Genomic DNA, 16392 nt, shown 5'->3' with positions numbered 1-16392 from the left:
GTCTGCAGCAGGCCGTGTCCTCTGGGCTCTCCCCCCAGGTCTCTAAAGAATTCCCTCAGGGCGGGGGTTTACAACTCACCCGGACACGGGGGGGGTGGGGGGGCGCCTCCAAGCAGGGCTTCCCGACAAATGGAAATCTGCCAACTCAACCACATCAGGAACACCCCGCGAGAGAAGCTCCCACAAATGTCTCCAGATCTTGCTAAAAAGCTCAACTTGAATCTCAACAGCCCACCCGCGGCGATGCCCACAGAGCGCCTGGGCCCCGCGCCGCCTCGTCATGCGTGTAGCGGTGGCTGGTGTGGGGGGGCGGCGTGCGCCTCCGGGGGAGCAGGGGAGGGGCGGGCGGGCGACGGCACAGGCGGGGACACGTCCCACGAGTCACTGGCACCAAGCGGGGGTCTTGTCAGCGAGGAGGGGGAGGCAGTCCCGGCCACGTGCGGCGAGCTGACTGCGTGTGGGGCCCAGGCTGAGCAACCCGGGTGTCAGCAGGCACTTCCGGCGTCAGAGGACAGCAAGGGGCCACCGATCCCGTGACCGATCGTGGTGCCACGCGAGGACGGGTCCTCCGGCCGCCCAGGTGCAGGCGGAGGTGTGGGGGCGCTGCCCTGCACGTCAGGGCCCGGAAGCACCGACGGGCGGCGGGTGCTTACTCCCCTGCCTGCTTTGGTCTATTCTGAAAACTTTCTAAATAAAAAGCTAAAAACTCAGCTCCAGAAGATGAAGTTTCATTGAGGAAACCACGCGCCTCTCCAGGAAGGCCCACGAGCAGCTGCCGAGAGCGGCACGTACCCACAGGTGTGTCGAGGCGCCGCCGCCGCCGCCGTGCAGGAGGGGGGCTCTAACCCGCCCCGGAGGGGCCCGCGGCCACACGCCCGCACCGGGACAGCGCGGCTGGCTGAGCGCACGGTCGTCAGAGGGGAGGCCGTCGGGACGAGCTCTAGGAAGAGCACTTTCCGTGGGACCGACGGCATGTCTGCGCCACAGGTCCAAGGCTGGCCTTCTGAGTGACGCAGGGCGAGCGCAGAGTCCGGGACACGCTCTTCCACCCCGCGGTTCCCATGGCTGCCGCCCTCCCGCCCAGGTCGGGGTGTCTCTTCGCAGCCCCGCAGCTGGTGTGAAGCGGCCGCAGGCCCTCGGCGTGCGGGGGGATGGGGGGCAGGCCTCGGCTCTAAGGGGCGTCACAAGCGAGGAGGATGCGCCCAGCGCTGGTCTCTGCACGGCGGCGAGACACAGCGGAGGTCAAGGCAGCTGCAGAAACGGGGAATCTATACACGTTTAGCAAAACGCCCCTGCCAGGCTTCGGTCAATGCTGATGACCAAAGGCCATCCCCCGGCCCCAGACAGTTGGCTACTCGGTGCGCACAGGCCCCCGGGAGCAGGGACAGATGGGAAGCCTGCAGTTGGCACGGGACATTTAGGAAACTTCGCCCTGAACGTGGCATCGCTCTACTGGCCGAGACCAGAAGGAAGAACTACAGAAACCCAAAGAACAAAACCCAACCTGCAGACCCACCTACAAAGGCAACTGTCCTTCCAGATGGCCACGGTCTGCGCCGTGGGCAGCGGCCCTGACCTCACAGACGCACAGGCCACGGCACTCGCGGCTGCGCCCACCCGGTGGGCACGGCCACCTCAGCCTGCCTGCTCACGTGATCTCTCCCGCAGCCTTGGAGACGGACACCGTCCAGGACGCGGCCTGTTAGGGGCAGCCGGCGACGGCGTGTCATAGGCCACCTGACCTGAAGGAAACGCCCGGGCCACAGGCAGAGTGAGCATCTGAGCCCCCGGGGTGCGGACAGCGAGCCACCCAGCCCGTGGGTCTGAGGGAGACAGCTCTGCTGAGAGCCTGCACACCCCCCTCAGGCGCACGGGTACGTCGGTTCTGCTTTTTCTGCACCAAGTACCTGATATTCCAATTAAGCTCGATAGGAGAAAACAGTTCAAACTTACGTTGCGTTTTAAACCCAAGCTCCCACGAGCGCACTATCTACACACGGCGCTGTTTCTGGTCTGAGTCAGTGGGCGAAGCCTTTGGCCAGGGGCGCCCCGGGCAGTGCCAGGGACCCCGCCACGTGCAGCCGGAGCACCTCACTGCCCTTCCCAGGATCTGGGCTCTGCAGGGCTCGCTCGGGCTCCCGTGCGGTGGCAGGACGCACCAAGCCACACCTCCGTCCTAAGGACGCCGGAGCAGCGTCCTTCATCTTAAAAAGCAGCCAAAGGCATGAAACACAGATTCCGTTAAAGATCAGTGTGAAGCAGGACCGTGTGACACCCAAAGTGTAGAGCAGCAGGTTGTAGGCGAACCCAAGCCTCTGCCAGGAAAACCACGCTGTAAAGACTAACCCATCAGCCCCTAGCCGGAAACACGTCTCTATCTTAAGCCTTTTCCCATCATTCTAAGCAAAGTTGTATCCTTTGCTATTCAAACACAGAACCGTCAATCAGAGAATTAGGAAGAAGTGGAACATCTAGCCGTGAACACAGAATCACCTCCTACGTCTAAAAGCCAACAATCTGCACTCTCCCTGCACCTGAGTGGGCAGGTGGGTCGTCCTGGACGGAGCCCGGGGCCCGTCAGGCTGGGCTTTTATCTACCCGCTCTCCTGGAGTCAAATTCTTTATACTCTGCAAATCGAAAATGACTCTCTCTCCGCCTGTCTGTGCAAAAGGGTTGCTGAAGAAAAGGCTCATGTCTAGGGGGGCCCCAGCCTCGGCGCCCCAGGAATCTGTGTCTGTGCTGCTGGAGTCCTCGGCCGCCGTGGGAGGGTAGCTGAGCTGCTCTAACTGGTCGATGATGTCACAGAGCTGGAAGGCCGAGCTGGCCTCGGAGCGCACCGAGCAGGCTGGGAAGTTGGCCATGGAGCTGGCCTCGGACTGATTGGCAGAGCTGGGCGTGCGCACAGACAGGCCGCCGGGCAGGGGCACGTTGCTGAGGGAGCTGTTCTCAGACTGGTTGTTCCTCAGCGAGCTGGTCTCTGAGGCGCTCAGCAGGCTCTGCATCAGGCTGGCTTGTGCCTTCACCTCAAACAGCTCAGAGGTGTCTGAGGGGTGCACGTCGCCGCCAAAGCCGCCCTCCCCCTCAAACTCAAAACTGTGCTCTACGTGCACGTGCATGGCCTCAGTGGGGGACCTGTGTGGGCTGGACGGGGCGGAGCCTGGTTGACCACAGGACGGGGCCTGAGGGGCTAAGGCACAGTAAGGGAAGGAAAAGGCCTCCGAGCCTCCAGCAAAGAAAGAGATGTCTGCTGGGTCATCATCTATGAACTCCTCAGACACCTGCAGCCGGGTGTTTGTCAATGTGAAAACAGGCCCCCCCGCGCCGCCCTGCCGGCCCTGCAGGTGCTCCCCCTCGGGGGGCGGCACGGCCCCGGTCAAGCCACCGCTACCCCCACGGTCGCCTTTCCCAGCGGCTCTGCGCTCTCTGCCAGTACCCCCTGCTTCTAGGTCTACGGTGCTGTCGTGACTCTGCCCCACAGGACGACTGGGGCTGCCACTCCTGACAACACGACAAAACCCAACACCTTGGCAAGGCTGCGGTGCAGGGGGTCCAGGGGACTGGGCCCGTCTGGCGTCGCCGTCGGCTGCTGCTCCGCCGCTCCTCTCTGCAGCTGGCCTCTTGGCGTCGGGAGCCTGGGGCTCTGTGAGGGAGCCACTGCTGTCTTTGAAATCACACGGGCCTCGGGGGGCCAGCGGGGAGGTAGGAACTGAATAGAAGGAGGCGTTTGTTGAAGCTGGGGACGCGGAAGTCCTCATGCCCTCGGTGAATGAGATGCTCTGGGGATCACAAGCGAAGAAGAAAAAAGGAACACATAAAATTACAAATTAGCATTAGCAGGCCGCAGAGCTACCTGGAGCCGGCCCAGTACGTCCACACATTTCTATCCCAGCCTTTGCAAAGAAGGGCAATTGACCAGACTGCCCTGAATGAAGATTTGCAAATGCAGACAGGATTCCAAAAGGACCCAGGTCGCCTGTTTTAAATCCCTTATAATTTCATTTTTTTCTCCAATGCTACTGATGTCTACAAGGAAGAAAATCTCCATCATGAAGGCCTAGCCACGTGCACTCACGTCTCCTGGGTGTCCCTGTCACCCTGAAGTTGCATGAGGACGTGTTCTGAGGGCAAATGACAGTGAGACGGTGTGAGCTACACCTGTCAGCTAACAAGACCCCACGTGACACACACATCTAACTGCTGCACTTGGCGCTCACTGCCCAGCGGGTCACTGCCAGCGCCAGCGGCACAGGAGCCCGGCGCATCTCAGAAGTGCTGGCGTAGCCCCCAGCCTGAGTGAGAAGAGGCTCATGGGCAGGGGAGCCTGGTCCTCACTCAGGTCCCTCACAGGAGGACGCGGGCCGACCCCTCGCTACATGTTGTGTCACTTCTCACGCGTCACAAGACAGAGTTGTGCCTCCAGGAGGCTCCAGATGACACACACACACACGCAACACTATCGAGACGGTGTTGAGACCAAAATATCACCAAGCAGTCCTGAGTAACCGCGTGTGCGAGGAGCAGTGTGCCGTGCAGGCAAATGCCAAGGTGGAAGCCACAGTGGAAACCCAGCAAGAAACAAAACGGTAGCTCTCAGGCCACAGGTTAATCTGCTCAGATGCTCACCACATCACCTTTCCGTCATCCTTCAACCACACTCAGCCTTCTCTTGTGGTTGTTAAAAGAGAATATCAAAACTGAAAGTCTAAATGCAATTTTTACACTATTTATGCTATTTATTTTCTGAATAGGCTCCATACCCAACGGGGCTCGAACTCACGAGCTCCAGATCAAGAGATGCACGGCCCTCCCAGCTGAGCCGGCCAGGTGCCCCCATGTGTACTCTTTTAGACTATTCACAAAGCTGAACTTTGTTAGAAAAACAAAAGTTAATTCTTTTAGTTTCAACTGATTTAGAAAAAAGACTCCTAAATATCAAACATACTGAGAGAAGCTAATGAATGTTTTTATTTAAAAGACAGAGTTAATGGACGCCTGGGTGGCTCAGCGGTTGAGCGCCTGCCTTCAGCTCAGGGTGAGATCCCAGGTCCCGGGATCAAGTCCCACATCGGGTTCCCCGCATGGAGCCTGCTTCTCCCTCTGCCTTTGTCTCTCTTTCTCTCTGTCATGAATAAATAAATAAAATCTTTAAAAATAAAATAAAATAAAATAAATTTGTTTTCTGCTTTTCACCCTCATCCTATCAGCAAAAAATTTCACTCTGTGAATATAGTTTAATTAAGTAAACTAGTTCCCAAAGCTGGCATCCTCCACCGTTTCAAGCTTTTATAAAGGTAATAGTCATTCAGTTGTTTTTCTGAATTCTGAAGGCAGAGGGAGCCCAATGCAGAAAACTAAAAGTACAAAGAGAAGATAAACTTGCCCGGAGCCCTGTCACTCAGAGGTCACGGCACACGGAGGCCTCTGCCTCCAGCCCGGCGCTCTGAGAACCTTTCTACCCCGGGCCACTTGGCCACCTGCTAGCGTCCCCTGCTAACCTATTCTGTGCGCGCCCCTCGCACCCACTGCTCTCCTCAAACAAGCACCCCTCCTCGAGTGGGCGCAGCCGAGACGGCGCTAGGGAGTCGTCCTGCACAGGTGGGGGCTCCGGATTCCTGGCGTCACACACACCATAACGCGCGGCCCAACGCACAACGCCTTCTCCTGACTTCGGCCTCCTCTTCTGCAAACAGCCCCAGGACTGGAGCGTCCCCGTGAACAGCAGGGCTGATTCTACGACGCCCGTTGTGGCAATGCCAGCTTATCTTCCCAAAGAGCAGGTGATTAATGTCATGTGTGTTTCGACCGGAAGCACTAACCTGCCTTGGCAAGTCTGCAGTCAGAGCACGAAGAGACGCCCGCGTCTTGCTGTGTCTTCTGCAAACAGAGAACAAAGTGTGAACCACCACGCCGACGTGCCGGCTCCCGGGGCCTGCGGGGCAGGGCAATGTTCTCAGAACACGCCTCAGGCTGTCCGGCCGGAAACAGGCAGGGACTCAAACAGAAAATGGATGTCGCAGAAGAAGTACAACTGCCCCCCACACCGAAGAGAAATCTCACCCGCAAAGGAACAACATGAATTTCCAGAGTGAAAACCAACCACAATGAGCAAAGGCTCGCATGCGAGAGGACCCGTGCCCGCACGCACTACCAGGATGTTCATCCGTGATTGTTGGAAGAGAAGAGAAACAGGACTCAAGTGTCAAAATACATGTCTTTGTGTGTGAGATGATTTCTGTTCAAATAAAGGCTAAAGTATATAAAATACTGATTTTTAAAGCATATGTCTTGCAGCATGAAGACCACGGGGCTTACCTTTCATATGGAACTCTCTTCACCCCACTGTCCCTGACGTAATCCACCAGCTGTTTCTGAGTTCTTCCACTGTGAATAAAGGTTCGGATTTTAGAGAAAAGAACCAATTGAGATTCACAGCATTAATCTTCCACAAAGACAAGGTAACACTTGCCGACCCTCAAAGTTCACACATACGTTTTATTTATTTTTTTAAAAAGATTTTTAAAATTTATTCATGAGAGACAGAGAGAGAGAGAGAGAGAGAGAGGCCGAGGCACAGGCAGAGGGAGAAGCAGGCTCCACGCAGGGAGCCCGACGTGGGACTCGATCCCGGCGCCCCCGGGTCACGCCCTGGGCTGCAGGCGGCGCTAACCTGCTGGGCCCCCCCCGGGCTGCCCACACGCACATACGTTTTAAAGTTACACTTTGTAGTAAGCGTAACTGAATCTCTTCAGTTTTTAATCAAAGCCATTTCCCCACGGATTCACTTGATGTGCTTCCGCCAGTCCTGCTAGCTGCCTTCTGCGTGCAATTCTCGGACACATTTCACAGCCCTGTTTCCTGACAAGAACGCTACAGCGTCAGTCCCACAAAGCCCCCAGCGCCCCGCCCGGCGTGCAGGGCTGCCCCACCTGTATCTGAAGGACGAGCCCCTGCTGAAGAAGACGGCTTTAGCTTTGGCCTTAGGTTGATCGAAGAGCCTAAAGAAGGTGTGGTACTCCACACAGATCTTCCAGAAGTTCTTACATTCATCTCTACTGCCCAACAAGAACTCCAGCGTGTCCTGGTAAGGTCCCTAGAAACAAAACACAAAGATTCAAGGAACTAATTCAAGAAGAAAATTAAGGAAGCATTCAGCATTTTACTTCTGAAACTTATCCATAAAGACTTCTGGCACCATTTACATTCAAGAGAAGGAAAACGATATGTACACATTCACTGCAGAAATTACCAGAAAAACACAGTCAGCCACGATCACACAACTGCTGACATTTCCAAGTGTATCCTTGTGACACACTCTACCCTGCAAACCAGGGCATCGTCTCTGCCGGGGAATATCTGCTGCTGCTCAATCATCTCCCTGTGGGGTCCCGGGGGTGTTCTGGTGTCCAGGACACACAGTTTCAAAGGCTCACACGCGTCCTCTTGAAGACACAATGGCGTTCTCTCTCACAGTTATTGCTCAGGATAAATTCTTAGAAATGCTATACTGACCCTAAATTATGAACATTAAAAAAAAAATTTAAGTAATCTCTACCCCCAACATGGGGCTCGAACTCATGACCCCAGGATCAAGAGTCGCACACTTTTCCGACAGAGCCAGCCAGGTGCCCCAATAATGCACATTTTTGAGCCTTGTGACATATTTCCGAATTACCTTCCAGAGACACTATACTACCTGGACTCCTATACTCAGTCTTTGAAATCTAAGTGCCGCGGGATATAAGCTGCAGCTCTGCACGGGCAGGTGTGGTGGCCCCTTGGAGCCCCGAGCACCACGCTGCTCCGGCACGCTGCGCACGGAGTCCTCTCCATCCCGAGCTTGTAGGAACAGCCCCGGAAACAGTGCTCACACTCAGCAAAAAGCAGCCCTTTGCCCGCATTCTGTGTATGTTTTTAGCATTCCTTAGACTTTCCTTCCACCCCTACAACAGATGCTTGAGTAAGAGGCAAGCCACCCTTTCACGCTTCTACAGACAGTAGACGCACACGCAGCCCATGCACCTGCTGCGAGGCTCAGGTGGAGCCGCTCTGCCCACCGCTCACCGTCTGCGCTCAGACAGCCCCTCAGCCTCCTCCCCCAGCCGTGCGGCTAATCCACTCGCAGTTCCTGACCTCCTCTGTGCACTGGAAATTGTACACCTTCGAATCGCTTCAAGTACTGGATTTTTCCTATCAGACTGCATAGATATTTACGTTTTTCCACCTTTACCCATTTTCAGTAAATTCACATATAATGATGATTTTATTGATTGACAATCTCAAAAGGAAGGAGTATTTATTTTCTGAGAATCAAGGCTTCTCCAATCGGAGCCAGCGTAAGGTCAGTTTCTGAATGCACGAGAATACTGGGAACGTCCCTTACTCTGGACAGAAGCTCTGACGCTAATCTGCTGTAGGGCTTCGGATCACAGTGAAATACCTCGTGTCTCAGCCTCCTCACCTAGACGACCAAGAGGCTGCAATCGGCAGATTGTTCTAGCAGCCCCTGCAAGCTTCTCTCTCTCAGCCCAGACCTGCTGAACCTGAAAGCTGGCCCGGCCAAGAGTGGTGTGTGCAGCCCCACCCTCAGGAGCAAGGCCTGCTGGCAGGTTACCCGAGGCCCTTCCACAGCCCAATTCCAAACCCATCCTTAAATTCTTGTGGGCATGACGCTGAAGTGATTCATAAAATAATTAACGAGTCATTATCTAGCAGAAGAAATTCTCCTGGAATTCAGAAAGTCCTCAAAATCATACTTACACGGACCTCTGGGTGCAGTTTGATGAGAAACCTTTTCCTTTTGAAGCTGAGTTTTCGGACCCTGGACCAGTTGAAAGTGTTAATTTTGGTGGTGCCCTGAAATTCAAGAGATGGACACTCAGACACATTTGTAATCCAGACACACACCCATATACTTTTCATACAAGAGACAACGTTTAAATTACAGCCTTGCCAGATGGCACAGCAATGCCCCCGACGTTCTATGATTGTATCTGGAATGACTCTGAATTAGAGATGTCAATACTAAGCATAGGAATTTACTTGTTTTAGAAGGGTGACTTGATGTCTTTGGCTTTCTTACAAATTATTTTTTATCCGTGCAATAGTAGACACTAGTAAACACTTCTCGAACCCCATTTCTGCAGAGGTGGTCAGGAAAGAGCGATGGTGCTGGCCAGGCAGTGGCGGGAGCAGAGCCAGATTCTCACTGCCGGGAGGGAGATGCCGGGCTGGGCCGTGCTGTGCCGTCCCGAGGGAGCTGACGGCGGGAACTCCTGACACGCCAAGAAGCAATGGGCACACTGAGTGTACCGGGTCTTGGCTTTTAATTACGACGTTCCAATGGAAAGACCAGGGCTCTTTGGTCTTTGGGGTGAAGTGGGCAAGGCACAAACCGTTCCTGGAATGTCTTGCTAAGATAGTAAATAAGTGCTCTAGGGAAGGGATGTGCCAACCGGACACGAGAGCCTGCGCGGAGGGACGTCCGAGGGCCAACGTGGGGCAACTCACAATCAAGACAAAGACAGCAGCACATTATCAAGTGTCGGATGATAACCCGAACTGTGTAATTCAAATTCTGATGCGACTAGAATTCAAATCCACGAGTCCACGGTGATATGAAGTAAGCAAACGCAGAGAAAACCCTTCCAGAAGCACAAAAGATGGAATTTATGAAAACCATCATTTGGCAGCCATCAGAGTAATCCAACCAGGCGGGTGGGTGAGGTACAGACCTCTACAGGGCCCCAAACTCTCTCCACAAAAGGCTTATTAATCACAAAAGAGAACAAGTAACTTTAGTAGAGCAGCTTGTCAAATGCCATTCAGTGCTGACACTGCCAGCAACGGGACAGACGGCACCATGGGCCACCTCGCAGGCCGTACCAGGATCGTCGTCACTCCTGTGATTGGGCCAAGAAGCTCAGCCTAGGGTCCGATCATCAGCAAGTACTTGATGAGCCCATATTATGGTCATCACAGACTGGCCGGCCTGTAATCATGAGAATCAGGGAAAAAAGGAAGAATGTTCCAGACTGGAGAGAGCAGATGATCGGGCATGGTGCTTCATCTTAGATCAGATCTCTTGCAATAAACAAGATTAGGACAACTGGCGAAATCTGGATGGAGGGCTCGGGTGAAGGAGTTCTTTGTACTGTACTTTCCTGTACGCTGTGGGTTGTTTCAGAACAAAAACTCAGTGTCTTGAGACCCCCTTCCTGGTATTTTCCCCCTTCTCTTGACCACCATGATCGCTTACTCTTCTCTGCAAACTTGAGATAGAGCAGCAAGGTAGGGATTGAAGTTTCCCCTCAGAAAATCCAAAAACCCTTCAACCTTAGAAGGGGATAGGACGTGATACGTGTCAGCACGTGGACCGGTTCTGCAGACGCGGGAAGAGGCCCGGCGTGAGGACCTGGTTTAGGTGCGGTGCGCGGCAGGAGAGCCCGACGCAGGGTGGGCAGTGGGAGGTTAAAATCACTCTGGGTTACGCAGGCTGATGGCTGCGTGATTCCATAAACACGCTAAGAAAGGCGAACGCATCCTGGAAAGTGGTGAACTTTATCGCCTGCGAATCACATCTCCGTGAAAACAGTTCCCGCAAGCCCGGATAGCGATGTTTGGGTCTATGTGAGGACGGAAGCACCCAGATTTCCAAATATTGTGCGAACATCTTACTCTCATTTTTGCTCAAATTAAAATACTGGCAAATTTTCAACTATATTCTCAAAAAAAAGCAAGCAAAACGAAAAAAACCCAAACACCTAACAACAAGGGAACAGAAGCCTCTGTCCCTCCCCACCACTGTCTTTAACTCCAGACATGGTTTAGGTGCCTGGGCAGGGGCTGCGCGCGAGGCAGACACCATGCGTCCCCCCAAGACAGACGCGGGGCAGCTGACAGGTCTCACGTGCTGGTTCCACCGGTCCGCTACCTTTCCGCTTTCTCTTCCGGTCAAAATAAAAAAATGTTATATTCCAGAGTTTTAAGTATTGTCATAAGTCAAAAGAAAAACCCGATGGCGACTGCTGGAGCGATCCTGGGCTGTACCACCTTGACAGACTGCGGCTTTTCAACTTTTAAAACTGAACGGCTGGCTGTAAACACTCAGAGCTACCGCTTTCATCTTAACTTTTATCCAGTAATCCATGGCGTAATTATACACGTCAAGGAGGGCTTGAGACAAAACCCAGCCATTCGGGCCCTCCTGCCGCAACTCCCATCAGCAGCCCTGGCCCTGCTGGAACTCGGCCTCCTGAGCCCTCCTACACCCCCTCTGCAGTAGCTGAATTTTGAATTTTTTTTTTAAAGATTTATTTATTTACTTATTTATGATAGACATAGAGAGAAAGAGAGAGGCAGAGACACAGGAGGAGGGAGAAGCAGGCTCCATGCCGGGAGCCCGACGTGGGACTCAATCCCGGGACTCCAGGATCGCGCCCTGGGCCAAAGGCAGGTGTCAAACCGCTGCGCCACCCAGGGGTCCCCATTGAATTTGGCTTTTACATAATTGATCATTCGAGTACTTCTCACAGGTTGAGCCATGGTGAATCATAAGTCTATTTTGCTTCTTTATTGTCAACCCTCCCTGAGACACTAAGCACCTCTTCCATTTACTTAATTTTCCGTGTTCCTATCACTAATTCAGCCCGAACTCCCCCTGCAGAATTTTTATTTTTGAGAGCGAGAGAGAGAGAGAAAGAGAGAGAGAGGGAGAGAGGGAGGGAACACACACACACACACACACACACACACACACACACACACAAATGGGAGGGGCGGAAGGAGAGGGAGCGAGAACCCCAAGCAGACTCTGCACTGAGCACAGAGCTCCTGACCTTCCAAGATCAAGACCCGAGCTGAGACCTAGAGTCGGACGCTCAACCAGCTGGGCCTCGCGGGCGCCCTGTCCCTACAGGGTTTAAAACTCTTCAGTGGCTGTGACCCAGGAAGCCCTTCTCCCCATGCTGCTCGCATGCTGACGGGGGCTCCCTGCCCGCCGCTCCTGGTCTGCTCTTTCCTCTGCGCGTGTGCTTTTCAGGGTGCTCAGGAGTCAAACCTTTGAAAAATTGTGTATCTGGAGGATTATTTTCTTTTCTCTGCACAGAAGTCACATTGGGTGGGGCAAAGGGCCCCGGGTGGGAAGGATTTCCTTTCTCGTCTGCACCACTGCACGCCTCATCGTCTCATAGCTGCCGGTGTTGGCCCTGACGAGCCCGGTACCGTTTCCTTCGCTCTCGCCCTGGGAGCTCTCTGGGCCTCTCCCCATCCTGACATTTCCTGCTGGTGTGTCCCGCGGGGATCTCTGCTCGTCGGCTGTACTAGGAATGTGGACACACTTCCCATATGGACACTCGTGCCTTAAGTTCCGTACACGCTCCTCATGTGATTTCTGTAACGGTCTCCTCGCTGCTCTGGGCTGTGGCCTCTGGGCCTCCCGCAACGTGAATCCTCGATCTGGAGGGTTTCCTCCACTTCACCTTCCAGACAGCCTCCCCCGCCAGCGTGGTCCTCTCTGCGACCACGTTTCTAGATCTGCAAGCACCCCTGTCCTCCCTGTGTCTCCTGTTTCACAGATGCAGGTTTTCTCTTCTGTGAGGCTTTCCGGAAAATGTAAGGCAGTAATACGTCGGCGAGGTTCAAAGGCGCAGGATGCCAGGGTGAGCCAGCAGGGAAAAGCCCCCTCTCGCCCGCTGCCAAAGCCTGCAGCTGCCTCCCCAGTGGCTCCAAGCGCCACCTGTTTACTTTGTACAGGCTTAGGTAGTGTGTGATCCTCCCTCTTGCCCCACGAGCAGCAGCAGACGGAGCGCTCCACACGCCACGGCCCAGGAAGCCTCCCCAGTCTCTGCACAGTTGCCTGATGTTCCAGAATATGGACGAGCCAGCCTCCTGGTGGTCAATTACCAATAGTTTACTACTACAAATAGGGCTAAAATCTAAAATTATAAGACCAAAAAATCTTACACTTCTGATCCCTACACCTCACGAGCATGACACGGTGTAAAAGCACTTTTCTGGGTCTTGCCCGTCGGACAGATAAAAGACGGAATCCCCTGTGGATCCTATACGGTTTGTTTCTGCATTCCTTCCATTCCTGGCACAGGCTGTTTCTTCTGAGCACTACTTTGGTATCTGTCCTTGAAGAGATAGATTTCCTCAAATTTCTGGTGATCCTTGGTTATCGGCCTGAGTTTGAAAGTGAGGCCCCAGGACTGCACGAGTCTGGGGCCATCTGGTGCAGAGGGTGTGAAATCTAGGGGCAGCCTGGTGAGAGGATAACTGTAAGGTCTCAAGGTGTCTCTCACCAACTGCTTACCGACTGAAAGAGAAAAACCAGTAACCATAATAAATAAGAATAGTAACTAAGACTAGTAAGAACTAGAAAGCTGGAATCAAGAATTCACACCGCCAGTGAGGCTGGATGGTGTCCCCATCGTGACCCCGCAAGGACGTGACACCACCTGGGTGGCAGTCCAGCTGGGAGTGTGTCCTCTGAACCTAATCCCAGGAAAACTGCCGACAAACCACACATGGAGAACATCCTATTAAAAATAAAAAGGACTGTGCTCTTCAACACTGTCAATGCCATAAAAGATGAGGAAAAACGAAATGCTCCAGCTCCAAGGACCCAACAGGCGAGACAGCTAAATGCCGTGTCCGGTCCTAGACTGGGACAACAGCAAGGAGGACATCGCCTGGCTGGCTGACAGGACCAGAGTACGACCAAGCACCAGCTGCCTCCGTGATAAGGGTAAGGAGTATTCCAGTCTTAGCAATACATGCCTTCAGGGTCAAGGGCTCTGAAGTCTGCAACTCACCCTCAGATGCTTCAGAAGGCCTGCGTGCACCTGCGTGTTCACGTGTGCTTGTGCGTGCACACGGAGCGGGGGTGAGGAAGCAGGCCAGAGGGAAACACCAACCACAAAGCGCGTGTGTGAAATGCTGTAACGGGTGCAATCTAGTTAGGGCACACGGGGGTAGGGGGGGTCTAGGTGCTGTTCTCAGTCCTACAGCTTTGCTGTGAGTTTGAAAGTGTTTCTGAAAGGAAGTCTGGAGAAGGCTCTGAAATGCTGGCTGGAGGCCCCATGTGGGCTGGGGGGAGCCACCACGTCCACACCTGCCGGGCTCCCGTAAGGCCAGGTGGACTTCTGGACAGTCTCCTGTCTCCACGAGGTCAGCCTGGCCACCTCTCCAGGGGAGCAGAGACAGGCAGGGCCCGTGGCAACACGGAGGTTAGAGGCTTTCCCTCGCCCTCCGCGTTGAGCGGGGCACTTCATCGCTCATCCGAGCAGCCCCAGGACAGGGAGTCCCGTACCTGCCCCTCCGGGACGCAGTCAGGCTGTTTCCAGCCCCAGTTGCCATCAGGGCTGCCCCACATTCCCATCTGGGGACACAGCAGCCTGCCCCCCGCTCCCTTTCCAGCAGGCCCTGGGGTTTCAGCCTTCCCCACTCATCTGCCCGTTTTCCAACTCCTGAAACGTAGCTGACACTTGCCTTCTGTGGTTTCCTTCTCCAGTCTTTGCTCTTACTAGTTTAAACTTAAAAAAAAAAAAAAAAAAATTCCTTCATTGTCCTACTGGTGGGGGTTTGAAGGAGCAAAAATGAATACCATCTACTGTGTTTAATCTGAAGTCTCCAATCCCTGCTTTTAACCTCTTCCAGTTATAAGTATTTATCCTTTTCTGGAAAAATCACCCAGCTGATTGGGACGGATGTGTGATTTTTATCTCTGCACGATACAGGAGTGGTCATGGGAGTGAGCAGGTGTGGGAGGCCCTGGCTCCATGAGCTCACTGGGTGCTCCTGACGTGGTCTCCCCCCCCAGTAGAGGAGAACGCAAACAACATCCTGTTTACAGAATTAGATTCCTTCTTTCCCAATAGGCAATTGAAATCCGATGCCCGGGTTAAAAAAAGGAAAAGACAAAGAGGACACGTGTGGCTTGACTATGGGGGCCTGGATCAGCGAGCCATCTCAGGCGACCCCAGGTTAAGGGCAGCCCACAGCAGAAGGAGCCGCTAACGCAGCCCCCGACTCCCAGACACCCCGCCCGCGGCGGTCAGCGCGGAGCAGGCCTTTGCAGGGCGTCTACAAGCAACTGGGGCCCGACAGCTTCGCAAGGGCCAGCCCGGGGGGCTCCCAGGAGGGGCAACTGCAGCAGCAAGGGGGCCCCTGGGCCCGGGCAAGAGGGCGAGGCGAGCCCTTCCAGCATCTCTAGGGTGCGGAGGGCCTGCGCTCTGGCAGCTGCCTTCAGTCCTTCCACGCCACACGCACGCTTCCCTGCAGGCAGGACACAGTGGCCCCTTCTGGAACCATCTGCCCCTCCATACACAACTAACGCAGATTCCCGAAGACCATTCTGACGGTCATCACGCGCCTCAGCCTCAGAGTTGCCAGTCGGCCCTATTTCGTGTGCTGACACGACGACCGCAGACTCCTCGCGGCACAGCACGTCCAGGGCTGCCACGCGGAGACGGCAGGTGACCAGGTGCCCGGGGGCGGGGGGCAGGGGCCCTGCAGCAGTGGGGCGGGGGAGAGGAAGCAACCGCTCAGCTCCACGGGGTGAGGCGAGATCAGACGATACGCAGAGTTCCTCCTCCAAGTCCAAGACCTCACGCGTCAGGACCGAAGCTCAGCCTGCGTGTAAGGTCGCGGCGCGCCGCCCTCCCTACCTGGAACACGAGGACGCCCATGTGCGAGACAGCCAGGTTAATCCTGGCCCCCTCCCTGTCCGAGGCTGGGTGAAATCTGATGCCGTACATTTCCAACTTCCGGGCAATTTCAAGCACCTGGAAATCTGACTCGGCAGGCGTCTGGCCCCTGTAAGAAAGGACGGCATGGTCACAGCACCGAAAGCAACTTCGGGTCTTAAAAAGCCAAAACAGAGCAAAATTATCAGGACTGCTCGCTGTGGGCTTCTCCACCCACGAGAAGCGCAGCGTACCCGCGCCCCGCACGTTTCCTCCGGTCCTGCTGGTCCTGCGCTGCATTTCCTGACGGGGAGGGTGGTTTGTGTGCATTCGCGGGATGCTCAGCCGAGCACCTCATCCTAAATACTGACACGGTCGCAAACATCACATGCAGGAAGCCCCACAGAAAACGCTAGCATCTCATTCAACCCATTTCCATACTTTAATAAAAAAAATTTCATAATGTACAATTCCTACCGCTAGAACATACTTTTATAAGGATAAAATCATGAAACTGAATAAGCATGTTTCTCAAGTCCACAGTCCAGCCCCGCTCCCAGGGAGGAGCCCGTGACCTGTGTCACACGGACCAGCGTCCAGGAGGGCGCTGCTCAGACAGGGCACGGACGCCCCGAGGGGAGAGGGCTCTGGTCAGGGCCCCCACCCCCACCCGCACCCAAGGCCTGAGCCTGGCCCCTGGGGTTC

General features: G+C 54.6%; 1 protein-coding gene across 9 annotated transcripts in view; it reads right to left on the bottom strand.

Moving 5' to 3' along the window:
* FARP2 (FERM, ARH/RhoGEF and pleckstrin domain protein 2) overlaps positions 1-16392 on the bottom strand; it is a 93807-nt gene that overhangs the window by 25475 nt on the left and 51940 nt on the right. For 8 of the 9 annotated variants that reach the window (XM_049101386.1, XM_049101384.1, XM_049101389.1 and 5 more), the window contains 6 exons: positions 15670-15817; positions 8759-8854; positions 6928-7091; positions 6314-6382; positions 5818-5875; positions 3525-3777 (listed from right to left, as the gene is read on the bottom strand). In XM_049101386.1, the coding sequence (XP_048957343.1) occupies positions 3525-3777; positions 5818-5875; positions 6314-6382; positions 6928-7091; positions 8759-8854; positions 15670-15817 (788 nt within the window). The remainder of the gene's footprint in view (positions 1-3524; positions 3778-5817; positions 5876-6313; positions 6383-6927; positions 7092-8758; positions 8855-15669; positions 15818-16392) is intronic. The other variant, XM_049101388.1, reaches the window with a different exon arrangement.

Source organism: Canis lupus, chromosome 25, assembly GCF_003254725.2.
Source record: "Canis lupus dingo isolate Sandy chromosome 25, ASM325472v2, whole genome shotgun sequence".
NCBI lineage: Eukaryota > Metazoa > Chordata > Mammalia > Carnivora > Canidae > Canis > Canis lupus.
Note: the sequence above shows the minus strand (reverse complement) of the source record. Positions and strands in the feature narration are given on the sequence as shown.